This window comes from Ceratotherium simum, chromosome 18 (genome assembly GCF_057802395.1).
Source record: "Ceratotherium simum simum isolate JZ-2026a chromosome 18, ASM5780239v1, whole genome shotgun sequence".
Classification (NCBI taxonomy): domain Eukaryota; kingdom Metazoa; phylum Chordata; class Mammalia; order Perissodactyla; family Rhinocerotidae; genus Ceratotherium; species Ceratotherium simum.
In genome coordinates, this window is record NC_141917.1 from 47023219 (window position 1) to 47049889 (window position 26671).

At 38.2% G+C, this 26671-nt stretch overlaps 1 protein-coding gene across 6 annotated transcripts in view; it reads right to left on the reverse strand.

Moving 5' to 3' along the window:
* ELOVL7 (ELOVL fatty acid elongase 7) overlaps positions 1–26671 on the reverse strand; it is a 75156-nt gene that overhangs the window by 3486 nt on the left and 44999 nt on the right. Inside the window, exons 1-8 of one of the 6 annotated variants that reach the window (XM_087443298.1) lie at positions 23067–23194; positions 21049–21277; positions 19871–19934; positions 14484–14674; positions 10198–10278; positions 8973–9029; positions 5795–5900; positions 2103–2239 (exon numbers count right to left, since the gene is read on the reverse strand). In XM_087443298.1, the coding sequence (XP_087299424.1) occupies positions 2103–2239; positions 5795–5900; positions 8973–9029; positions 10198–10278; positions 14484–14674; positions 19871–19934; positions 21049–21078 (666 nt within the window). In that variant the 5' untranslated portion in view covers positions 21079–21277; positions 23067–23194. Of the gene's footprint in view, positions 1–2102; positions 2240–5794; positions 5901–8972; positions 9030–10197; positions 10279–14483; positions 14675–19870; positions 19935–21048; positions 21278–23066; positions 23195–26671 lie in introns of those variants that run through there. The other 5 variants (XM_087443300.1, XM_087443299.1, XM_004422855.3 and 2 more) reach the window with 5 other exon arrangements.

A 26671-nucleotide genomic window follows, 5' to 3' on the forward strand; every position in this document is an offset into this window, starting at 1 on the left:
TGGCGCAATTATTTAATGCATTCTTTGCCTGCTTATGTTCAAACACTCTCTAACCACATCTAGGCTCCTGTTGGGTGGGGAATTTTATCTTTCAATCTAGCCTCCATGGGAGTGAAGTGGGTAGAACAGTGTCAAAACCCAGATGGGAATTTGGAACCCACCAAATTGCACAACTCCAGGGGGCCCTATGTAAATATCCCTGGAGCTGCACAGTGCAGCAGCCCTTTCATACTCGGAGAACCATCAGCGCAGGTTTTCTTTGCACGTCTCTGACTTGAGTCCTTGACTGATGCAATGCAAACAGGACCACTCCCTTACAGCTTTATTTTCTAGGATAGTTTCAATTTCAAATATTCTGTCCTGTTGTTAGACCGGGTATTTCAATTTTGGGGAAATAAAAACATTCTCCTTAGAGTCCCACTAATTCTGTAGGAGCCAAAGCATCACTGAGTCCTCACATCTGGCACTTGTCGTCCACTGTTATAGAGAAAAATATATCCTATCTGCCAACAGCAGCAGAGAATCTGCAAGGAGTAAGACAGCATTGGTGACCCTCCTAGTGATGCCCAGGGGCTCTGTGTTCAAGAATGTTCTATGCAGTCTTAAGAGGGACACTTTCTGGGCTAATGTCCAGATTTTTTGGATATCTTTTTTCTCCTGATTTTTAAAATGTTTATTTATACATATATTTTTCCTCCAAAGTCCCAGTAGATAGTTGTATGTCACAGCTGCACATCCTTCTAGTTGCTGTAGGTGGGAAGCGGCCTCAGCATGGCTGGAGAAGCAGTGCATCGGTGCACGCCCGGGATCCGAACCCTGGCCACCAGCAGCGGAGCACGCGCACTTAACCACCAAGCCATGGGGCCGGCCCTCTCCTGATTTTTAAAAGGCAACATATATTCTGTGGAAATTTTAGAAAGGTAAAATTTATAAATAAAAATAAATAATAAGTACCCACAATCCATCCAGTTAATCAAAGATTTTCACATAGTTTCTTTTATCATCATCAACTCTCTTTATATTATTTTGAACTTTCATGACATTTCTGTGCAGTAGCTACAATTATTCCTCTCATTTTGCAGATGAGGAAATGAAACCTTTGAAAGCCTAAACAACATCCTCAACATTCTATGCAGGTGTATTTGTGTATCATTGACATATTTGAAATACTAATGAAGAAATATCTGTTCTTTTTCTATATAAGTATTTTCCCACATTATTAAAAAGTTTTTACAACATTTAAGAGTATGTTAAGTGAAAAGAGCCTAATGCAAAATTGTATATGCCGTATAATACAAATCATGCAAAAAGACATACATAAATGCATACAGGAGAAAAGCCAGACGAGAATAAAATAAAATATCAACTCTGATTATCCCTGGGTGGTGGAATTACGTTTATTTTTCTTTCTCTTTGCTTAATTAGATGTTCTAATTTCTCTGCAATGAGCATATATTACCGTACAATTAGAAAAATACTTAAAAAGAAAGCAACTGTGAATAATTTTCATGACTTTGTAATATTCCAAAGCAGGAATTAACATAATTTATTTCACCATTTCCTTGTGGTTGGTTATTTAGGGTATTGTTAATTTTGTCAATATATATATTATGCCACCACCCTACACTTTAATCCTCACGGTACTTTTACTAGTTGGAGGAAAAAAAGACGGATAAATGTTAGGACTAGATAGGCAGGCACACAAGATGGCCCATAACTCCCTCAAAGTTACATTCCCCCAAAGTGATTTAGATCTAGAATATGGAATTTCTAACTTCTAATTTAATATTATGCCTAGGAAGGTATCCTCGAGATTATTTTGATCATAAATATATTTATTTTATATAAATGCATAAAATAGTATAAAGATACACATGCTAGTTTAATTGTCTGAGCCTCTTGGCTACCAAATATGCTTTGTTTTCAACAAAGTTCCTGACAAAAGTTTAAATAATATAGAAAGGATAATGATGGGATGCCATATAGGGGCCAGACCCTTTATAACCCTATTGTTTTGTAAACTTTGGTATCCTAATTCATAGGGAAGACAAGTGACTCCAGTGTAGTTTCACATCTGGTTTTAAAGAAAATTAATTACTCACAAGCTGTAATGATGTCAAATATTTTTTCCACCACAAATACTTCTGGTAAGCTGGTCCCAATGCACACAGTCCATAATAGGAATACATGACTATATGTACAGCTGTATTTAGAAAGGCATGGAATGTTCCCAAACCACCTGGAAAATAAAATTGTCATAAAACGGGGGCACTGTTCCTTAAAATGAAACATATTTTTGTCTGAACTGAGATTTTAGTATAATAATTACATTAATTTTAGTAGGAAGAAAAACATATGAAATATCATCTTGTTAAGCAGCTACCAAATTAGAGGAAGATGAATAATATATTTATTTAGTAAAATACAAGATACAAATCTTAGAGAATAGATTAGCATGTCTTTATTTATTGTTATAACTTAACCCTAAGGTGGTCTTATGATATGGGTTTGCTTAAACTAAGTCGATCTTTTTAAACTTGACACATTGCTAAATAACAGCAATCAAATTCATTTTTTAGTGAGGGTTAACATATATAAAGTACACAAAGTACATTAATCTTAAGTGTACTACTTGATGATTTTTTAAATATGAAAACACCCATGTAACCACTACCAAATTCAAGATATAGAACATTTCCAACACCACATAAGGTTCCTATGTCCCTCTTCCAAGAATATACCCCTCCCAACATAACCCTTATTCTGACTTCTATCATCAACTATTAGTTTTGCCTGTTGTTAAATGTCATATAAATAGAATTATATAAGATGTACTCTTTTGTGCCAACTTTCTTTCAGTCAACAATATGTTTAAGATTCATCCACGTTGATGTGTATATTAGTAGTCTGCCTTTTTATTGCTGTGTAGTATTACACTATATGAATGCATCACAATTTATTTATCCATACTCCTATTAAAAGATATTTGGATTGTTTTCAATTTGGGCTATTACGAATAAAGCCACTAAGAATATTTTTGTACATGTCATTGTGTGGAAACAAATTTACTTTTTCCACTCTCAATAATCTTCAATAAATATTCTTAGTGCCACAAAACTTTGGCAGTAAAACCACTAGCTTTCACTAGCTATGCTAAGTTTGCTTTAATTAATTACTGTTTTTCCAAAATAAACATTTCTTAATTATTGAACCAGCTTTGATTACTGCTTCCATTTGCTTATTATCAGTTGTGCCTTCCTGCCTTGGTTTTCCTCTTCTCATTTCCCCACCTCTCCTACTGACCACATTCAATTCAGAATAGAAGAAAAGAACCCAGGGGGAACGTAAGCAATGATCATTTCAGTTGTTTTTAGCTGGACCAGTAGTACAGTGAGAGGGGTAATGGGGTGATTAGTTGATGGTGGGGTAAAAAAACAAAACTTTTCCCTAGCATCTCTTTCAATCTAGAAGAATCTGCATTTTTTATGTATAACCTGATCCAGCTTAGTAATGTTGACATGGAATTTAAATTTTTCTCCAAAATATTCTATTTTCTTCATTCTAGTATTCTTAATTCCAGAAATAAGGCAAAATCTCACAAATTTGGATTAATTATGTTAGAAAAAGGGCCAAATTCATAAACACTATGAATTACAGAAAGTTTAAAGCAAAATGAAAATTGTTGCATGGTAGAAACTAGTTTTTAACGATCATTCATAATTGCAGTAATTCTAGATACTTCTAGATACTATCACTACTAAAGTACTCCCTTAAAATAACCTGTTAAGGGCCGGCCCCGAGGCTTAGCGGTTAAGCGCGCACGCTTCCCTACTGGCGGCCCGGGGTTCGGATCCCGGGTGCGCACCGACGCACCACTTGTCCGGCCATGCTGAGGCTGCATCCCACATACAGCAACTAGAAGGATGTGCAACTATGACATACAACTATCTATTGGGGTTTTGGAGGGGAAAAAAGGAGGAGGACTGGCAATAGATGTTAGCTCAGAGCCAGCCTTCCTCAGCAAAAAGAGGAGGATTAGCATGGATGTTAGCTCAGGGCTGATCTTCCTCACAAAAAAAAAAATAAATAAAATAACCTGTCAAAAATAATTATTTTTAAGTAGTTTAAATATTCCACCAATGTCTCATTTATGCTGTACTGTGCTTCATAAACTTTCCCTTCTTGGATACAGTAAATCAAATTTCAGCGAATTCTTTAATTATCACAAATTTCAAGTCAGAAGAAACTGAATTAATGAAGCTTATTAACAACCTCTCAGCTTTTATTATTTACATTTAGATTAGTCTTCTTTCCCCAAAGAAACCTGAATAAATAGATTATAGTGGTGTAAAAACACCTTTTATAGGGTAATTTAAAAATAGAATAGTTGTCTATTTCTGATAGTTTAGGAATCAAGCTGCTTAACGGGGAGAAGCCAAACACCTCTCAAGTCCATTTGTGTCTTCCATGATTATATACACTCAAGAGATCTATTTCACCCTTGATAACAAACTACATCAGGGCCTTTCTCACCAAGGCATCTCTCCCATTTTTTGGTAGAAGAATGTCTATTTTCTATTTAGAAATTTTCACCATTTAAATGTCCTAAAACGAGGATCCTATGGACAGGAATTGAACAAAGCACCAGTGTAGCTAAGGGAGTTTAGTAAGGGCTACTGATCAAAATAAGCTATCAAATAAAATTAACTTGCTTATTTTCTCTAGTTATGATTATTTTCTAAGTTATTTTAATAAGCTTGTTCACAGAACAATCACATTTTAATTAGTAATGTTTTTCATATCTTCTTTGGAAGGCTTTTCTAATAAAGTATTTTCTAAGCTTGCTTTCTTCTTTAAGATAAGAGTTCTGAAAAGCAAACGTCGCAGAATGAATTACAATTAGTGTCATCACATTTTACTTCTTTGGTTTGGAAAAAAGAAATGAATCGCCTCGGTAATTATCCCAATTCTCCACATCTCAGGAAGGGAGCAGATGTGTAATTAATATAAAAACCAGCCACAGAAATATTTTCATATATTCAAAAGGAAAGCTCGATTGCTATTATCCCAGAGAGTTGCACAACAGGCAAACAAAAAATTAAATACTAGACAGAGATCAGCTGTGCTCAAGCTTTTGAAAAGACAGTTTAAACCGGACAGTTTGATTCTAGGAATGGAAGCCAGTGCCAAACCACATTTCTGGAAATACCTCAGCTCTTATTGCTATACTTTTGACTTACAAAATAATATCAAAACATCCTTTAATATGATACGATGCTTAAGGAAGTTGGGACGACTGCCAGTTGACACATCTTTGGAGAGCTATTAGGAGTTGAGGAGTATATCAGTTATTGTAAATTTGAAGTCAAAAAAGACACGGAAGTTGAGACAAACATTCTAACTTCCTGGAAACATGTAAGGAATAGTTATTTAACTACATTCCTATGAAACCAAGGCTTTTACGATTTTATTTATTTGTTTGTTTGTCATTATTTATTTATTTAAAGACATTTAATGGGACTATGTGGGAAAAGAATAAAATCCAAACAAAACAACTAAAGGCTATGTGTAGAAGACTGTACCTACAAGTCACGCATATCTAAAGAGTAGAGGGTGGGGGAAGGATCTAGATAAGAGTCCTACATTCATGTTTCAGGTAATAATGAAAGTCAGAAGTTTGATCGAAGAGATTCTTTGGAGTTTCTTTGAAACCACATTCAAGGATAGAATCTGTGTTTATAGCATAGAGAAACGTTATCGTTTGTAATACATGAACCCACTCTCCCTTGGCTACCTGCAGCAAATTTGACTCCAAACCACCAGGTCCATGGCATGCTGGTATGATGGAAGACATGCAGGAAAGTCACTTGGTTATTCTTCTTACGCAGAACAAAAAAGATCTGAAATAATTTAAAGAAAATCAAGTTCATATAAAATCATCCAATAATTTATCTAGTGTTACAAAAATATTGGCAAAGTGAAAAATACATCACATCATAATTTGCTTTGAAAGGGTTGCCTTATAGAATGCTCATAGACGCAGCTGATTCACCAAGGGGCAGCTCAAAGGCTAATTAGTATGAAGGAACTTAGGGACGATGCCCAGTCATGGGAGAATCACTAAAAAGGTGAAAAGAAATTGCATACAGATTTAAAAATCAAAGGTATAAAGTGAAGAATATGGCCAAAAATTATTAAAAGAAATGTTATTGGTAAAAAAATATCGTCATGGATTCTGAAGTATATGAGAAAGCAGACAGTCTTAATACTTAGGACTGCGATTATTCTACATTGCTCTCTGACACACCCTACCAATTTAGATAAGGGACTAAGTAAATTGAAAGAGGACTTGCAACAAATCAAAAGTTAGCAAATTATTATTAAAGAAAGATGAAGAGGGAAAAACTTGAAGAGTTAATTGGAGAAATAGGATAGAAAAGAAAGCAAAGCTGCCTAGGAAAAATGGGAAGGGCAACCAAGGCACCATCCAGATTGAATGTACCCAGTAGTTTGCAGAAACTCTACAAACAAAGGAGTAGAACAAAAAGGCTTTTTGGGGAAAATTTTTTTCAAAAGCAGAATTAAATGTGTAAAAAAATATTCAAAATTTAGAAGACCAGTGATGAGCTAGACTTCAAAATATGGGACTAGATATCTTTGGGTCGGCAATATGATGTAATCTACACAGAAATCGAAATATAATACTGTACACCTGAAATTTATATAATGTTATAAACCACTGTTGCCTCAATAAAAAAAAAATCAGGACCAGCTATATAATTTGGGGACTAGTGCAAAAAGAATATACAGGCCCTCTTGTTCAAAAAGCAGTGTAAAAGTGCCATTAAAGGTACATAGTAAGAAAAAAAAAAAGAAAATGACACACTGATTCTAAAATCTTCATAGAAATGCAAAGGGCTAAGAAGATCCGAGATAATTTTGAAGAACAAAGTTGGAGGATTCATTCCACTGAATATCAAGACATACTTAAAAGCTACTCTATTTCAGATAGTGTGGCACTAGAACAAAGAGAGACAAATCAACCAACAGAACACAGCAAAGAATTTGGAAACAGGGACACAGTTACATAAATAATTTATGAGAAAGATAACACTGCAGAGCACTGGAGAGAGAATCGTCTTTTCAATCAATGGTGACGGTTCAACTGTATATTCCTACAGAAAACATAAAATCTGAACCTTACCTCACTCCATACACAAAAATCAGTTCTGGGGTGACTGTAGATCTAAATATGAAAAGTTAACAATAGAGCTTCTAGAAGATAACATAACATTACTTCATGGCCTTGGGCTTGGAAATGTTCTCTTAAATAAAACATTGAAAGCATTAAACACAAAAGAAAAAGTGAAAAATTGCACTACACTAATTAACAAATTCTGTTCAAAAGATACCATTAAGACAGTGCAAAGGTAAGCTATGGAATGGGAAAAAGATATTTGCAACAGACATATTTGACAAAGGTCTCACACCTAGAATATATAAAGAACTCTTATAAATCAATAAAAAGGACAGATAGCCCAAATACAAAAATAGACAAGACATTTAAACAGGCATTTCAGAGAAGATCAAAATGGCCAGTAAATATATAAAAACGGATTCAATCTCATTAGTACTTAGAGAAATGCAAATTAAAATCACAATGAGACACCAGAACATACCATGCTTATCTCAAAATGTGGACTCTGGACTAACAGTAATAACACCACCTGAGAACTTGCCAGAAATGCAAATTCTTGAGTTCCACCCAAGATCTGCTGAATCAGAAACTCTGGGGGTGGGATAAAGTCATCTGTGTTTTTAATAAGCCCTCCAGATGATTCTAATGCATGCTAAAGTTTGAGAACCACCGGATTCTACACTCACTAAAGTCCTTTCCAATTCTAACATTATGCAATTACTCAGCTGAGAAGGTGAAGCATGTTGAGATTTGCTACAAGAAATGTAGAGGTATATATTCTAGAGAGAGAACACACTTGTCAGTCTTAGACCCAGGACTGGTTCCACATAACTAAGATCCACATGCCACAAAGATACAGTAAATATCCAGCTTTCCTAAGCTACTCTGGAAACAAAGGTGCATGGCTTTCTCCTCTCATCATGGACTCTAATTCAAGGCACTTGCTTCTCCCAGGGCCCAGTCACCTAAATTCAGAGCTGGTCCTCAAGAAGAGAGAGGACCCAGTAAGCACGGACTTCGAATGGCAGCTGGAGACAGTTTTGATGTTACCCAAATTACTGATATCCCAGGGGTAACTGAACATTCTAGTATAAGCTTATGAATTTTGAAGCGTTTATCCTGTTTTTTTTTTTGCTGGGGAAGATTCACCTTGAGCTAACATCTGTTGCCAATCTTCCTCTCTCTCTTTTTTATTTTTTCCCTCCCCAAAGCCCCAGTACCTAGTTGTATACTCTAGTTCAAGTCCTTCTAGTTCTTCTATGTGAGCCGCCGCCACAGCACAGCTACTGACGGACGGGTGGTGTGATTCCACGACCGAGAACTGAACCTGGGCTGCCGAGCGGAGCGTGCTGAACTTTAACTGAGCCGTCAGGGCTGGCTCAGCATTTATCCTTTTAAAGGAGTATGGATGACACAGTACTTTGGTACGAAGAATCAAAGGTCAAATGTTCTCTGCTCTTTGCTTCCTGAACTTCACAAAACAATTATCATCAATCTATAAAAGGTGCACAGTTTTGTAGTGTATATGACAGTCACATGCTTATCTTAATCGGATGGTAGATATATAAGAAAAACCTTGTGGAGTTTGCAAAAGACTGAAAAATAAGCTTATTCTATCTATTCTCTAAAATTAATAATAATAAAAGGAAAAAGATAATATTAGGTCTGCCTGAGGAGGAGAGATAACCCAAGTTATCAGAAAACTGATTTCTAGCACTTTATTGCTCTCACTGAAACACCAAACATTTACCAAATGTGGTGACTATATACTCACAGTATCGAACAGCTCAATAAATTTTGAGAAGTAATAAAGCCAGCAGGTGCGTGCCATCTGCAGAAAGACACACACATATGAATTTATTTTATTTTTTTTACACGGAAGAAAATTTTATTTTTTTGAAATTTTGGCAATATACACATAACATAAAATTTACCATCTTAACTATTTTTTTTTGAAGAAGATTGGTCCTGAGCTAACATCTGTTGCCACTTTTCCTCTTTTTCTCCCTAAGCCCCAGTACATAGTTGTATATCCTAGTTGTAGGTCCTTCTAGTTCTTTTATGTAGGACGCCACCTCAGCATGGCTTGATGAGCGGTGAGTAGGTCTGTGCCCAGGATCCGAACCAGCGAACCTCGGACCACCGCTGAAGCAGAATGCACGAACTTAACCCCTACGCCATGGGGGCCAGCCCCTACGATCTTAACTATTTTTAAGTGTACAGTTCGGTGGCATTAAGGACATTCACATTGTTGGGCAACCATGACCACCATCTATCTGTAAAACTCTTTTAATCTTGCGAAACTGAGACCCTGTACCCATTAAACAATTAACTCCCTATCTCTCCTCCCCGCTGACCCCTGGCAACTACGATTTTACTTTCTGTTCCTAAATTTGACTATTCTAGGTACCTCAAATAATAGAATCATACGGTATTTACCCTTTTGTGCCTGGATTACTTCACTTGTCATAACGTCCTCAAGGCTCATTCATGTTGTAGCACGTGTCAGAATTTACTTCCTTGTTAAGGCTGAATAATATCCCATTGTATGTATATATCACATTCTGTTTATCTATTCATCCATCAATGGACACTTGGGTCACCTCCACTTTTTGGCTATTGTGAATAATGCTGCTATGAATATGGGTGTTCTAACATCTCTTTGAGACCCTGCTTTCAATTCTTTTAGGTACATAACCAGAAGTGGAATTGCTGGATCATATGGTAATTCTATTTTTAATTTTTTGAGGAACCAGATATACATTTATTTTTAAATTCAGGAAATTCAAAAACAAAAGCACCAATTTTCATTTTACAGGAAACTATACACCTGACTTTCTTTGATTCTTTCTGGTAATTTTTAACTTTTTTCTCTCAATACATATATTCTGATCACTGAGTCATTTACTCACTCTGAGTTCACATTTAGTGTCACAAATAGAGTCCCAAAAGTTTTGACATGGATTTGGGGTTACAAGTTTTTCCAAAGAGAAACTTACCCTCAATGCTGCAGGCGACCGTGAATAGTCAACAATTTCACATTGAAATGAATAACCTGTACCCCAGCCAGACATCACAAACTGCAAGACAACACACGCATATTAAAGAAGGAAGCATTTGCTCAACAGTTACAACAAAGGTAGTTTTGACCATGTGTCTTCATTACGTTCTTGGCTGAGTGCAGAGGGAAAGGCAGGCTAGAGCAGTTACAAAGTAGGAACTTGCATGACATCAAGGCAACGAGAATTTTCAAAATCATAAACTCATATACTATTTATATAAACTGTGTTTGGACTAAAATGTCCATGTCTTGGGATGACTGTTCTAATATAGTGGAGAATCTGTTGTATAAACAGCAATAGTGGCAGAGAAAGGGTAGTCTATGTACGTATATGTACATCTACATATACGCGTGCATATGTTTGTATGCTCTAAAGGGAAAATAATTGGGTGCACATTCAGTCTTTTCTGGTGATTTCCAATCTTCCCAATTAGTCAATAAATAAATGGGCAAACCAAAATTCCTCAATGTACTCATAAGATGGCTGCAACAACTGGGGTTTTCCTGTCCTTGGCTAGCGGGTATAATGTGAAGTGGTAATCCATGGCTCTTAAAATCAAGATTGACCAAACACAAGACTGAGATGTTAGTTTTGCTTCGGATTCACATGACAAGTAAGAAAGGAAAATCTTAACAATAAGAGTACAATCTGGCAAGCCTTAATTCCAACACACCCACAAAGTGACCTTAGGCTAGTGGTGAGAAGAAAAAGCTTATTGTTGATAAGTCTGAACCATAATTCAAAGATTATATCGACATTCTTTCAGTCTGATAGTGGGAAGCTCTTCTTTTAAAACAGTATCTGAACATGAAAAACTAAGGGCTCTAACTTTTTTTTTTTTTTTCAGGAAGATTAGCCCTGAGCTAACATCTGTTGCCATCCTCCTCTTTTTGCTGAGGAAGATTGGTTCTGGGCTAACATCCATGTCCATCTTCCTCTACTTTATATGTGGGATGCCTGCCACAGCATGGCTTGATAAGCAGTGCGTAGGTCTGCACCCGGGATCTGAACCTGCGAACCCCGGGCCACAGAAGCAGAGTGCACAAACTTAACCACTATGCCACTGGGCCAGCCCCCTTAAGGACTCTAATTTTAAATTAAATGTTTGGCTTAATTTAGAGTTTTGACAATATGATCAGTTCTTCTCTTCTCTGACTTCCTAGTCTCACAAGTGCCAACACATTCCTGAGAATGTCTTCTTTCTCACTATAATGGTTATATCCTTTTCGGCCATTGAAGTACATTTAAAATTTCTATTTTTAATTACCATTAAAGCTAAAATGACAACTTTAAAATAAATTAACTTCTATAAGCAAAAGTTTATGAGGCATTATCAGAATGATATTTTAAAGGTGAAAAGGAAAGAAACAAAGGAGAAAGAATAACTATTTAGACTGGTATTTAAAAACATACCATCCTTTTCTGACACCAGCTCCTAGCTTGTTTGTAATATAATTTCATCACACTGTTAACTTGGTAAGTTATGAAATTGTGAAAATTAAGATTCAGAAAAGTATAAGACATACTTCATGTGTGAGAAAAATCTTTCAAAAACAAGTCAATAAATTTTCTCAAAGGAATAAGGCAATGTGGCCCAGAAACAGCAAATTCTATTTTACAAAATCCTGACTCGTCAGCAAGCGTCCTCATATTCTCTGCTGCTCAGACTCACTTCTGACTGATGCAAGTAACACTCTCAGTCCACTTTCTTAAACAGGGATGGCTGCTTCTCCCCTTCACCCCAGCCCAGCAAGCACTGCACTGAAGGGGAGAAGCTGTGTGACTTGGCCTTCTGTGGGGTCTTCACTGGTCTCGCATTATTAGTGTCTGAGTGGTGCCAAGGAAGTAGCACGTTCAAACCATCACTGTAAGATAAGGCATGTGATTCCTTTGGTCTGAGGTACTTCCCTCTCTCCTTGTTCACATTTACCCTGACGTCCCTAGAGATGTTTACTCTCTATACCAAATGCAGTCGTGCTCCACCCAATAAAGCACGTGTCCTGGAGAGGACATGCTGCTCGGTGGTCAAAAGTCTGTTTCAACAGAGAATGGAACTCAACGCTTTCCTGAATTAAGTTTAAGAACATTCCAACAGTCTGTGGAGCTTTTAATATTTATTTATTTATTTATTTTGTGTGTGTGTGTGTATGTGTGTGTGTGTGTGTGTGTGTGTGTGTGTGTTTGTGTGAGGAAGATCAGCCCTGAGCTAACATCCATGCCCATCTTCCTCCACTTTACGTGGGACGCCGCCACAGCATGGCCTGACAAGCAGTGCGTCGGTGCACACCCGGGATCCGAACCCAGGCCGGCAGCAGCGGAGCACGCGCGCACTTAACCGCTATGCCACGGGGCCGGCCCCCAGAGCTTTTGACATACATGTCTACATTTCAGGCTGGCAATAAGAAAGAGTAAAAATTTATATTTGGCAGGTAATAAACCCCAAAACTGGCACATAAGGAACTCAAGTATTAGCAGTTAATGGGAGATAGAAACTCTCAAATTCAGATATTTTCAAACCTTCTTTTACATTATAATTGCTAAAATAGGAACCAAAACTGACTGGTTATAACTGGATTCCTTCCAAGTCTGAGAAATATATTTGGGGACATAACAATCAATGACACAATCAGACATAGAACCTAAGAACACCAGAGCATGAAGGGACTTGAGAGACAATTTGGTTCAATCCTGACTTCAGAAAATGAGAGAACAGAGGCCCAGAGAGGTTAAGTGACTTGCTCAAAATCAGATAACTAGTTAGTAGCATAACTGGGACTAACTAGCCCCTGATCTCCTGGCTTCTAGGTCTGCTCTTAACACTGTCCTATAGGAGGGTATATCCTATCTCTGAGAACACGCTAAGAGGGGCCGGCCCCGTGGCTTAGTGGTTAAGTGCGTGCGCTCCGCTACTGGCAGCCTGGGTTCGGATCCCGGGCGCGCACCGACACACCACTTCTCCGGCCATGCAGAGGCCGCATCCCACATACACAACTAGAAGGATGTGCAACTATGACATACAACTATCTACTGGGGCTTTGGGGGGAAAAAAGGAGGAGGATTGGCAATAGATGTTAGCTCAGAGCCGGTCTTCCTCAGCAAAAAGAGGAGGATTAGCATGGATGTTAGCTCAGGGCTGATCTTCCTCACAAAAAAAAAAAAAAAAGAACACGCTAAGAGCACGTATCTTCTCCACTCCCCATCTGTATTTCTCCTTCCCTTTCAGTTACTCATTCTCCAGAAAGGACAGTAAAAGTGGCTTGTGAGTTACTTTTGGAAATAAAGTAGAAGAAATGGAAGGCAGCAAAGTAAGTCCAGACTTCAGGGAGGCTTGTGAGAAATGAGGCCAGAGCAAACTTAAGGTGACCCAATCTGGTGGATTCGCAGCCGGAATCAGGTTGGAAGGACACATGTGCAGAGACTATGGTATCAAGAGAGGCCAGAGGGGCCATGTTGGGCCCTCATGAGTCCCAGGTATGAGGAAGCACAGTCTGTGTTGCAGAGAAAGTAAATAAGGGGCCGAAGATGAGGAAGCCAGCCTATATTGGAAAAGAAGAAAGGAATCCCAGAAAAGCAGGTAAATGAGGGTGGCTGAGGCATGTTAACAGCAGAGGGGGAGAAAGAGGATCCATGAGTCTGCCTTTGGGTCCTGGAAGATCCCCATCTCTCTTCCTGACAAGTGAGGGACAGGCTCCCTCACCTACTGCTTTGTATGAGTCTAAGTTCTCTGTCCCCGCAAAGCCCAGCTAAACCAAACCAAAACATCACATTATAGCTCATCAAAGCATGCAGAAACCAAAGGTTCCTACCATGAGGATGACAACTCATTACAGAGTCAGGATGAGCTCTGATCTCAGACAGATCTGGATTCAAACATCAGTCCTCCACTTACCAACTATGCTACTTTAAGTAAGTCACTTAATTTCTCTGAGTATTGTGTTTCCTCAAAACTAACATTTATCTATTATGGCTAGCTACATGCAAGTCCCTGGCTTAATGTTAAGTTTTCTCACTGCCTGTGAGGAAGACTACACTGAGATCCTCTAAAAAGTTCAATATCTGATCTATACAGAACAACTTTTTGGCAAATACCTTTCTAGTGAGCTAAGTTTCTAAAATTCCTTAAATCTCAAAGAGTTACCCTTACAGTCACAACAAGAAACATAATGACAGATAAACAGGAAGACAGGCAAAATTCTCCCATTAGGAATACTGAAGACACTTGCCTCATAACACATATACACAGAAAAGAGTACTAGGAAAAAATTGTACGTTATCATCGCTTTCTTGAGTTCAAATGGCTTTCGATTCTCCATGAGCTTTGGTCCCAGAGAAGTGACAAAATAGACATAGAGTCCCAGGATGATGGTTTGCGGCAGAGGCGAGGACATGAGGAGCCAGTCTTCAACTCTTGGATCTAAGAGAAAACAAGATGTAGGTACATATCCACTTAGCCAAAAGATATCCAACAGCAACCACCATTTCTTTAAGTGAGCAGCTAGATCCTAACGTTGACAGTGGACTGTTTGGGCAATGATCACTACTAGCTTCAGGAATAGTAAAGGGAAATCACCAAGAATAGTGATGGGGCTACAAACAGTGAGGCTGTTACCACCCCAGGCCTCAAATAGCAAAGAGAGGTAGTGGTTACCAGAACCCAGGAGAGAGTCACACAGAGAAGCCCTCCTGGAGAGGAGCTATGACCTTCAGTTGAGGAATTCCACCAGCACAAGGCAATTCTCCAAGTAAGGGGCCAGGAGAATCGATACCCCAACACCACCCTCCTCCCGCTCTCCAGTCTCCTGGGGCTCTCCATTGGCTGAACCCAACAAGAAACCAGAGGGCAGGGGAGTAAGCCCATGGATATAATCCATACTGGTCATTCTCCAGGGCCCAGCACAGGGTGCAGAGTAGATCTGGAGGATAGAAGACACCAAGCAAAGTTCCACCATCCATCTATATAACCACTAGTAACATTTTAGAGTTTCTCCATCCAGACATTCTTTTATATATAAAAATGTTTGTTTTTGCTATTTCTTAACTTCTTTCCCCAAGAAAACTGTGACATTTCCACATATACTGTATCACAGAATTATAGAATTGAAAGGGACTTAGCATCATCTAAGTACCTAAAGTGTCCAGAATGTGTTAACCAATCTGATATTTTGAGCAAAAAAATATATTAGCCTCACAACCGTGTAAAAAGAAATTCACCTGATCACTGCTAGTTCCAGGCCAGGAGAATTAGATCAATTACAATTTGCAACTCAAGATAAAATGTGATTAATTTTACAATCTTAAGTAGTTCAGGTGTAATTTTACTAAATTGCCTCACAACGCCAGAGCATTAAAAAGGAAAATAAGTATGGACAAGCTTCCAGGTGCATCTGACTCAAAACTGAGTCTTGACTAACTTTAGGTTGCCACATACCATCACTTTTATCAATTGGGAAAGAGGGGTGGCAGAAATATAGTCCTTGCTCATTTAAACTGCTAATGATGTAGCCAATTACTGAAAAATTTTGAATACCCCTTCAAGTCTGACTTCCTCCCCAATGTAAAAACTTCTTCAATAGACTCCATGACTCATGACTCACTTGGCTTCGATTTTATTGCTGGAGAGCTCACATTTGACACTTGATTACAGGGCATGGCTTTAGCTATTAAAGATGATTTATCCTGCATTCAAACGGGCTTCCCTCAAAAATACTGACAGATGCCCTATCTCAAAAAAATAAATAAGCCAAAAGTCAGCTCTAAAACGAACCCCAAAATATTTAGGAATTTAATATATGATAAAGGAAGCCTCATAAACAAGCAGGGAAGGGAGAGATTATTCAACAAATGTTGAGAGGGAAACTGACTATTGGGTTGAAAAATGAGTTTGTTCCTTACCTTGTATCCTATATAAGCATATCCCAAACTACCCAATGGAAGCAAGATATTTGAAGTCTTTCCACAAAAAGTGGGGAGAGACTACTGGGAATGCTAGGTTAAACAAACAAGTTGCTTTTCTGCAGGATTTCTTGGTGCTTCGTGTTCATTGTGAATTGCCAAGATGGGAACAGTGGTATGCAGCATTCCTCAAACTCATTTGGCCAGGGAACCCTGATTTTTTTTGTAGAATACCATTTAACACCTTGTGGAATTAACACTCTGTGGAACACAATTTGGGAAAGCTAGCCCTTTGCTAAAATACATTTATAAATTAAACCATTAAAAATTAGGTAGTGATGGGCCGGCCCTATGGCTTAGAGGTTAAGTGCGCGTGCTCCGCTGCTGGTGGCCCGGGTTCGGATCCCGGGCGCGCACCGACGCAGTGCTTCTCCGGCCATGGTGGGGCCGTGTCCCACATACAGCAACTAGAAGGATGTGCAGCTATAACATACAACTATCTACGGGGGCTTTGGGGGAAAAAATTAAATAAATAAAAATTATAAAAAAAAATTAGGTAATGATAGGGGAAGATAAATCGGATCAGATCATTTTGAGATAATAGTAAAGAGGTAGAAAATATAAATTTTTAAAATGGTTAAACATGGGGAATGAGAGACAGGTGGAAGTTAAGAAAAACACCTGAGATTCTTTTGTTTAGATAACTATACCATCACTGAGACTAGAAATATAGGATAAGGAGGAAGATTGGTCAGGGAGAGATGGCGTATGTTTTAGAACATCTTACACCTGGGGTGCCTGCAAAGCACTCATAAGGAGACCCCCATAGGTACCTGGATATATGGGTCTGGAATTAGGAGAGAGATCTGGACCAGAGATGTAGGCTTGGGTCGTCATCACAGAAAAGATGAATAATAAAGTGGTGAAACTGGCTCAGGAAAGGTGGGCGGAGTAAGGAGAGTACACACTGAAGTCAGAATCTTGAGGACTCAATGTTCAATGAGTGGTAGAGAGAAAACTGTAAAGAAGACTCGGAGGGACTAGCCAAAGAGGGAGAAGGAAAACCACCAAAGTGCAAGATCCTGAAGCCAAGGGCAGAGAGCATTTCCAGAAGGAGTCAAAGCATCGAATGTGGCTGAGAGGGAAAGTAACATGTGGACTGAAAAGTGCTGCTGGATTTAACAAAAGGAAGTCATTGATGCTCTCAGCAGGAACCACGTTAGTTAAGTATCATGCACAAAACAGAAATTCCACAAAAGTTTGCTGATAGACATTCATTAAAATTCTCAAAATAGGGGGCCGGCCTGGTGGCATAGCAGTTAAGTGCAGGTGTTCCGCTTCGGCGGCCCGGGGTCCACAGGTTCAGATCCTGGGTGCGCAAGGACGCACCACCTGTCAAGCCATGCTGTGGTGGCGTCCCATATAAAGTAGAGGAAGATGGGCACGGATGTTAGCCCAGGGCCAATCTTCCTCAGCAAAAAAGAGGATTGGCATCGGATGTTAGCTCAGGGCTGGTCTTCCTTACCAAAAAAAAAAAAGTTGTCACACAACTGGGACCAAGGGACAGAATTAGAACTGATCAAATTTTGATGGATTTCTTCTATCAGTGTGTAATCCAAACATTAAATACATGAATATCATAAACCATCTTGATACATCTAGTTTTTATCTCCAACGAAATACGGACTTAAAACCCATACCAAAAGAAGACTTCTGAAGGGATGTTAACGTTATCACCTTTGGATGGTGACAGTATGGATGACTTTTATTTTTTTCTTACTCTTTATTGGCAATTTTAAATGTTTCTCTTATTAACAGACACCATACGTATGATTGAAAACTAGGGTTTTTTTTAAAATGTCAGTAAAGGAATTCCTGAATTAGAGATTTTATTTTATTTTATTGTTTCATTGACTCAGCAGGGGAGAAAAAACCAAATGACATCATCTTTCTGTTCTTCCACTGGTAGCAGTAGAAAGAAGACACGCCAGAAAAAGCACAGTGGGCTGGCTCAGGAAGCAGAAAAAAATAATTTTAAAATAAATAACTTTTTCCTGTAATTTAACATTTTAAGCACATACCTTTTTAAAAAATCCTGTGTGTGACTTTCAAGTTCTATAGTTCAAAAAAATCATTATGTCCTTTGGGAAAAGCTAGTTAATTTAATTTCATGTTATTTTCAAAGCAAATAATAAAACAAAACACCAAGCTTTTTTATCCTATTCCAGCAAAATTCTGGAGTCAGCCAGCCGGGGTCAGATCCTGGCTTTCCTACTGACTTGTTATGTGACCTGGGGCCACTGACTTAACTTCTCTGTGCTTAGTTTCCTCATCTGTGAGTTGAGCATAATACAGCATGTATCTCACAGAGGATTTAGTGAGTTATTATAGGTAAACAGCTGGCACAGACTAAGTGCTCAGTAAGTGTTGCTACTATTATTACAGCAAATCTCAAGTCTGTCAGCACAGCAGAATCAGCTCTGGAGTATTTAAAAATCAATGGCCAAAAATGACCCTGATCCAACTGCACCAGAATTCTAGGGTATGGGTCCCAGGCATCCAAATTTTGAAAAAGGCTGCCGAGGTGACCGCAATGAACTGTCAGACCTGAGATCCAGAGGTTCAGTGTGCTTCTCTCACTTCTATTCAGGGCCTCAGCATCCCTCACCAGGGGCTCTGCAGTGGTCTTTCACGTGGTTTCCCAGCCTCCTGATCCAATCTGCTACATCTCATCTTCTACACAACTGCCAGACTCACTTTCTAAAGGTACAGGTCTGCTCAGATTATTCCTCTGCTTAAATTAGCTCTCTCTACTGAGTAAATAAAATTCAAAGTCTTTCATATGATGTTCATGACTCTGACAACTGTTCATTTTTCCTGCCTTCTCTCTTACCAACAGTTATTCCTTTCTGAATAGAGAACCCACTTCCATGTGAGGTAGTGGGCTCCCCATGATGAGAAGTCTACAAATCAGGTGTGTATGGTGACTTGATGGGGGGGTTGTAGAGGGGTCTGCTTGGTGACATTTAAAGTTTTTTTACTTTATTTATTTATTTATTTTTTGCCCTGAGCTAACATCTGTTGCTAATCTTCCTCTTTTTTTTTCCCCTTTCCAAAGCCCCAGAACATAGTTGTATATTCTAGTTGTAGATTGTTCTAGTTCTTTGTGAGCCGCTGCCACAGCACGGCTACTGACAGACAGGTAGTGTGGTTCCATGACTGGAAGTGAACCCTGGCTGCCGAAGCGGTAAGCACCCAACTTTAACCACTTGGCCACCCGGGCTAGCTTGACATTTAAAGTTAATGCTGACTCAGTCTGTGATTCTACAAATTACAAAAGGTTCAGGGGTGAGGTGAGCTCTGTCTCCCCAGAGACAAAAGGCTGATGATGCACCTTCTATTTCTGGCATCAGAGTTGGGTTTAAGTGTCACGAGTAGGGCCGAGCTGAAAGCAGAGGATGGGAGGGCAGGCTGTCTGAGAGCCCACACCCCAGGGATTACCAAATTCTGACATTATTACTCCTTTCTAAGAGTGTTCCAGAGAGAGAGGGTGCACAGGGGAAGTACAAGCACCACATATATAGAATATTAATGAGCTTTTCCATCAACTACTTGTAAGAGAGTCTTCTTAAGGGCATGTACTAGCTGAAAGAGCACACCCTTTGAAATTCCAAGCACCAGTAAGATGAAGAAGCTGGAAGAAAAAGCAAACATGTACCTCTAGCACTTTGTGAAGTATTAAAGGTTCCGAACGGCAGCAATCTTAACGCAGACTCCATCTTCTTGCAAAAAGATCACAACTAAGTCTGAAAAGTCATTTTTACTATCCAAATATAAGGAAAGTTGCTTTTTAAACATCAAAAACGTTTTCATTTCTCTCGGGCCCAAAATGCTACTATAGCATTATCTCAAAATTTGACCTTTCATACCTAAGAATCATAATAAATCCTCTTATAGCTTAAGTATTAATTAAACCATTTTTAAATTCTGTAGCTGTGGAATTTTCCACAAGAAATAACTACGTACGACCACCACTTCTCTAGCAATCAGAAAACCAATGAATATCAGTAAGTTCCCTGAAGGCTACTCAGGATTAGGGCCAAAGCCAAGAATACACTTGAAATTCTTGGCCCTTGATCATGGGCTCAGACCTTCCCAGGGTAAGCAAAGTAAAACTGGACCAAGATGGCCAGAAATGATTCCTAATGGCTCTCGGAGATCAATACCCCACTAAGCAGAAGCTAAAAGCTTTCCTGTTACACCTGATAGTGTTCTCATAAAGTCGTAAACCTCAACTCAAAACATTTTAACCCTTTTAGACCCTGACAGGAAAAAAAAGGTGAGGAAACTTTTTAAAAAAGTGATATGCTCTATAAAAAGTATTTTAAGACAAAAATGCTCTATCAATCATCTGTAACCACCACCACCATTTGTGTTGGGATACTTCCCAAATGACAGAGGACTTTCATGCATGTTATCTGGTAGCTGGTAGGTACCATTCTCATCTCTGTTTTGCTAACAGAGAAACTGAGACTCACAGACAATAAATAATTTGTTTAAGACCACCTAGCTAGTCCACAGTAGTGTCAGAAGGTAAATCTAGGTCTTCTTATCACACATCCCCATACCCTTCCTCCTCTCTCAAGACTTCCAGTTAGCAAACTCAGATAGGTAGCACTCCCTGCCTCCTCCTCCTCTTCCTTGCACTGTTTGCCGTGCTGTTTCCAGGCTCTCCTTGTTTCTCCCGAATCACCTCCACCCCTTTGTCATTCCTTTTCCTGACCTACTATTACTCAGCTGTTCAATGTAACTATTCCTCACAAAAAGTAAAGAGTTGACCCATGAATAAAAGTGGTGGTGGAATTCAGAAGTAGTTCATTTTAAAACATTTTATACTTCCAGCATTATGTAGATATCCATCGTCATCTGAATCTATTTGGCTCTTGAGTTAGGATATTGATTATTGGAGTCTCTTGGGTTCCTGCATTTGAGATAGTGAATAGCAAGCGTTGGATAGCAAGGGATCTGTTCTTCCAAACAGATCTATTTCAGAAAAAGGTACCCAAATCTGCTTGCTTCCCAAGTTCAAATCATGAGAGTTCAGGTAGCAAGGTACTCGTATACTCTGAAAAGCAATTAAAATATTAGTATTTTTAAAAATAAGTAAATAAAAGTAAAAACATTAGAACAAAACAAAAAAATAGTATTTAAATTAAATACTGAATTTATGAGAACTACTGTAAACCTTCAGAGAGGGATGACCTCTAAAGAAACCTATATGTTCTCTGCATCATTACATAAGTTGAAAACTAAGAAAAAAAAAAAAGAAGAAAATATGGAAATAGTCACTCTCCATTCCCCTACCAGAGTGAAGCTTCCCTACTTATGGGATCTTTTTTAGATCCTTAACATTCTTCAGGGGCAAAATTGTTGGGACTTTTTTTAGTGAAATAAAAGTGGCCTTTAGCAGTCTACTGAGAAAGACAGCAATGATGAAACAGTGTATCTTTGCAGAAATCAGTGTAAACTGAAATATAATTCCAATTGTGGTAGGTGCCAAGAGGAGGCACTTTTTCCTCCTGAATTTGGTGAACATGCAATTTCATCATGGTTGGTAGGTAGAAACTAATCCAAAGTGGTGATGGTGGTGAATATGTGTAAAATAATTCAAATGTGAAATACCAGAATGCTAATTAGAAAACATAGGTTCTAGTCTTTTCTGCCAACAACTAACCACGATGTTGGGAAGGCCACATCTCTGGGCCTCAGTTTCTTCAACTCTAAAATGATGATGTCTAGGTCAATCTCAGCTCCATTTTTTTTTTATTATTTTTCGTGTGTGTGAGGAAGATCAGCCCTGAGCTAACATCCATGCCAATCCTCCTCTTTTTGCTGAGGAAGACTGGCCCTGAGCTAATATCTGTGCCCATCTTCCTCCACTTTATGTGGGACGCTGCCACAGCATGGCCTGACAAATGGTGCATCAGTGTGTGCCTGGGATCCGAATCCGGGCCGCCAGCAGCGGAGCGCGTGCACTTAACTGCTAGGCCACGGGGCTAGGCCCCCATTCAGCTCTAAAATGCTCTGATTCCTTGTCTATTGAAAAATTCTTTATGTATATATTATATTTATATTTTTTAAATGTTTGTTTTAAATGTTATATTTTTTAAATGTTTTGTAATAGTTATAAAAGCAACACACATTTGGTGGTTTTAAAAAATCTAGACAGACACAGATAAGTAAACAGAAATTACCCATAATCCTATCACACAGTGATAACTGCTAACCCTCACAGAAGAAATATACGTGGTGTTTTATAACCTGTTTTCATTTAATGTATTTTAAACTTCTTGCTATGGTATTAAATGTTCTTCTAGAATATTGATTTTTACTTTTTTTTAATGGGCAAGGGGAGAAGGCAGGCACTTCAGAATCACTCAGGGGTTACCCTAGGAAATGCTCCCTGCCCCTTCTGATACACCCCTGGTGGGGTGCAGCCCTTCCCATTCAAGAATCATCATGGACAGAGCCATTGTTGGCAATAACTGTTATTTCCCTTAGGAGAATTAGGGCACAACAAGCCTAAGGGCACTGTGTCTCCAAAATCACTTTTAGTGGCTACTGAGTTGGAATGTACCATTATTTACTAACCAACTCCCTTCACTGGATATTAAAGCTATTTTCACTGTTATAAACATCGTAATGGACATCTGTGTAGCTCTATCTTTGGACATATCTGTAATGAAACCCTTGTACTTCCTCTTCACTAGTAATAAAAATCAATATTTGGGGTGTCTATGAGGGAGTGTTAAGCTGCAAAGTCTCTCATTCTGTTTCACTGAAATCCTATTAAATATGGGAATCTGACATAAAAAAGAAAGAATGAGCCTCAATTAGGAAATTTGGTTACTTACCAGCATCTTTGATCCAATTATCGTAAAGACGCACAGTCCTCGATGTAAGATCACTGAAGGCCATTTTTCCACAGGATTTACTGGCTCTTACAATGGGTTCTTCAGGAAAACAAAAAAAAGTCTGTGATCTATAAATGCAAATAAAACCAAGTTTATAGTAATACAACATTAAAAATGTTAAGGGGCCGGTCCGGTGGCGCAAGTGGTTAAGTGCCCGTGCTCTGCTGTGGCGGCCCAGGGCTCACCATGCTGTGGCGGCGTCCCATATAAAGTAGAGGAAGATGGGCACAGATGTTGGCCCAGGGCCAGTCTTCCTCAGCAAAAAAAAGAGGAGGATTGGCATTGGATGTTAGCTCAGGGCTGGTCCTCCTCACACACACACACACACACACAAACACACACACACAAAGCTAAAAACTTAACAGGAATAACCGGCAAAACAACAAACTTTATTGAGGTTAAATGCATTAGTGAACCACAATAAACCCAGATGCAGTTGCAAACATTTAAGATTTTTCATGATTATAAGGACAATGCTTACTTTGCTGAAAAAGGCTGACATTCTATGTAGAAGACACAAAAGGAGCAAATGATTCTAAGAACTTTCATAGGAGCATCCCCTTTTACAGCGACACATAGATCAGGAATGGACTGTACCTCCCATGGCAATGCTAGAGTAAAAACCCAGGTAAAGAATGTAGAGAAGATACACAAACTTTCAGAGAAGCTACTCTGATCCAGACTTATAGCTGATCTTCAGGCATAATAAGGTCTTCTATAGCAAGTTTTTACAATTTAAGTGGAAAAGACATAGAAAGCAGGAGGGAAAGAAGATCTACAAGAGTCAAGAAGAAGCTGCCTAGTTTATCTGGACAGATAGACAAGAATAGTTGCAAAAAGAGGTCTTCTGAAAAAGACCAGTGAGGGGGAATGAGCTGTATTATAACTTAAAAGATATTCTAAATCTTCAATAATTAAAACAGTGTGACACTGGCACATAAAGAGGCAAACCAATGGAATAGAATAGAATGTCCAGAAATAAACCAAATACATTTGGGAATTTAGAACTGTATTTCATAAATTCTAAGATGTACACTTTCCCACATTTTCACATCTCTGAAATCAGTATACACCTTACAAATGGATGATGTGTCATAAAATGAATAGTATATTTGATTCCAAGTCATGTGGTGGGAAGATGAAAAAGTTCTGGAGGTGGATGGTGGTGATGGTTGCACAAGAACACAAATGTATTTAATGCCACTGAAAATGGTCAAGATGGTAAATTTACACTTACAAATGGTCAAAATAGTAAATTTTACATTATTATGCTTTACCACAATAAAAAAGAAATCGTTTAGGTCAGTAACAGGGAAATTGAGACTTTCTTCTAGCATTCTAAAATAAAGCCATTTAAATATATACAATACATATATATATATATTTTAAAAGACATATGATATATTAAAAAGGTGGAATCTCAAACCAGTGGGCAGTGAATTACCAGCAGTTATTCAATAAATGGTGTGGTACAACTGAATAGTCATCTGAAAAAAAAGTTGGATCCAAACATGGATAAACTCCAAGTAGATCAAAGATTTAAATAAGAAAAATAGAACCATGAAAGTACTAGATTACAGCAGGGAGAACACTTTTATAACCTTGAAGTGGGAAAAGACTTTCTAACTTTGACTTAAAATCCATAAGACATAAGAGAAGGCTAACAAATTTAACCATATGAAAATCAAGAAGAAAAAATTAAAAAGCCAAATAACAAACAGGAAAAAATATGTTCAATTCATATCACAGACAAGTGCTACTCTCTCTAATATATAAAGAGTTCCTAGAAATTGATAAGATAAAGACCTATAAACTAAGAAAAAAATGGGAAAGTTTCACAGAAAAGGATATACAAATAGCTCTTAAACATACAAAAAGTTGCTTAACTTTAATCATAGTAAGAAATCTACAATATTTTATTGCACTGGATGGGCCAAAGTCCAAACATTTTTATCATCAGATGGGCCAAAATCCCAAAATATGTTAACTCTGTTGGCAGGACTATGGAAAACTCATACATTGCTGGTGGGGGTGCAAATTAGTATAATCCTTACTGAGAGCAATTTGGCATTATCAGTAAAAACTATAAATGCATATTTTTTTAACCCAGTAATCCTACTTTCAGAAACTTATGCTGTAGATATACATGTACATATGCAGAATGACATATATTCAAGGTTATTCATTGCATCAGTAAGTAAGAAAAAAGATTGGAAACAACCAAATATCTATTAAAAGGCTACTGGTTAATAAATGATAATACATCCAACACCATGAAATATTATGCAATTGTAAATAAGAATGAGGAAGCTCCCCATGTGCTGATATGGAAAGATATCCAAGATAAATCTCTATGTGAAAAAAATACCGGAAGGTACAGAATTATAAAATGACTACCTTTGTATAGAAAAGGAGGAAAGTAGTAAGAATATAAATTTACATTTATTTATATTAGCATAAAAGGAACTCTGAAAAGATATCTATGGGAAAGGGAATGGTACAAACTGGGCTGAAGGGGTGGAAGGAAGACCTCACACTGTTTGGTTTTTGACTCATGTGAATATATTACCTACCCAAAAAGAATTAAAATATTTTAAAGGAAAAAAAAAATGGGATCAGCTACACCTTTGCTAGGACATTCCCACTTAAACATCCATACACAAATGCACATATACGCCAAAGAGGGACTTTTATCTTAATTCCTCAAGGGCCCATCCCTCCAGAGGATCTCTCCAAGTCCAAGGAGGCATCTCAGCATGGCCTCTGACTTGCTATATCCAGCATCCTCAAGCTGACTTCAGACTCAAGGTTGGCTGTGGTGATGCCAGGGCCATGCAGAGTCAGCCCAGACTCTTTGTTTTCCTGTGGATCATTTCCATATGAAGGTGTGATGTGGGGGTAGGAGCAGAGGCTCTGGGGTCACAAAGACCTTGGTCTGAATCCCACCACTTAATAGCTGTGTGACCCTGGGCAAAATTAAAGCTCAATTTCTAATCTGTAAAATGGCGATTCTACAATCTACCAAGATAAAATAAACAAACTCATAGAGTTGTTTTGAGAACCATATGACATAACACATATTTGTAAAGTTTAGAGCACAGAATCTGATAAAGAATAAACATTCAATCAGAGTCAGACATTACCATGTGCAGAGATAAGTTATACCAATTTAATTGGAAAACATCTGGCCAAACTCACTATCTAGTACAGTTGAATGGCAACAATATGGAACAAACCTAGAGAAAATACTACTACTTTTAGCTCGTATGTCACAGATTACACGTTTCTTCCCGTGATGTTTTCCATCTGTTCTGGTATGAGTGTTTTAGACCATGATAAAAGCTACTTTCCCACTCACCTTAACCACTGATATAACAGACCTCGAGCCATTATTCTCATCTTCGATCTGCCCAAATAATACTGTTTAAATTATTCAGAATCAGAGTGAAAGAGTCTAATTAAATATGGCATATGGTGGGGTTACATTTCAAAGTATTATTCTGTCTTCTGGGCAATCCCCACCTCCTCTTTTTTTCACTCATTTC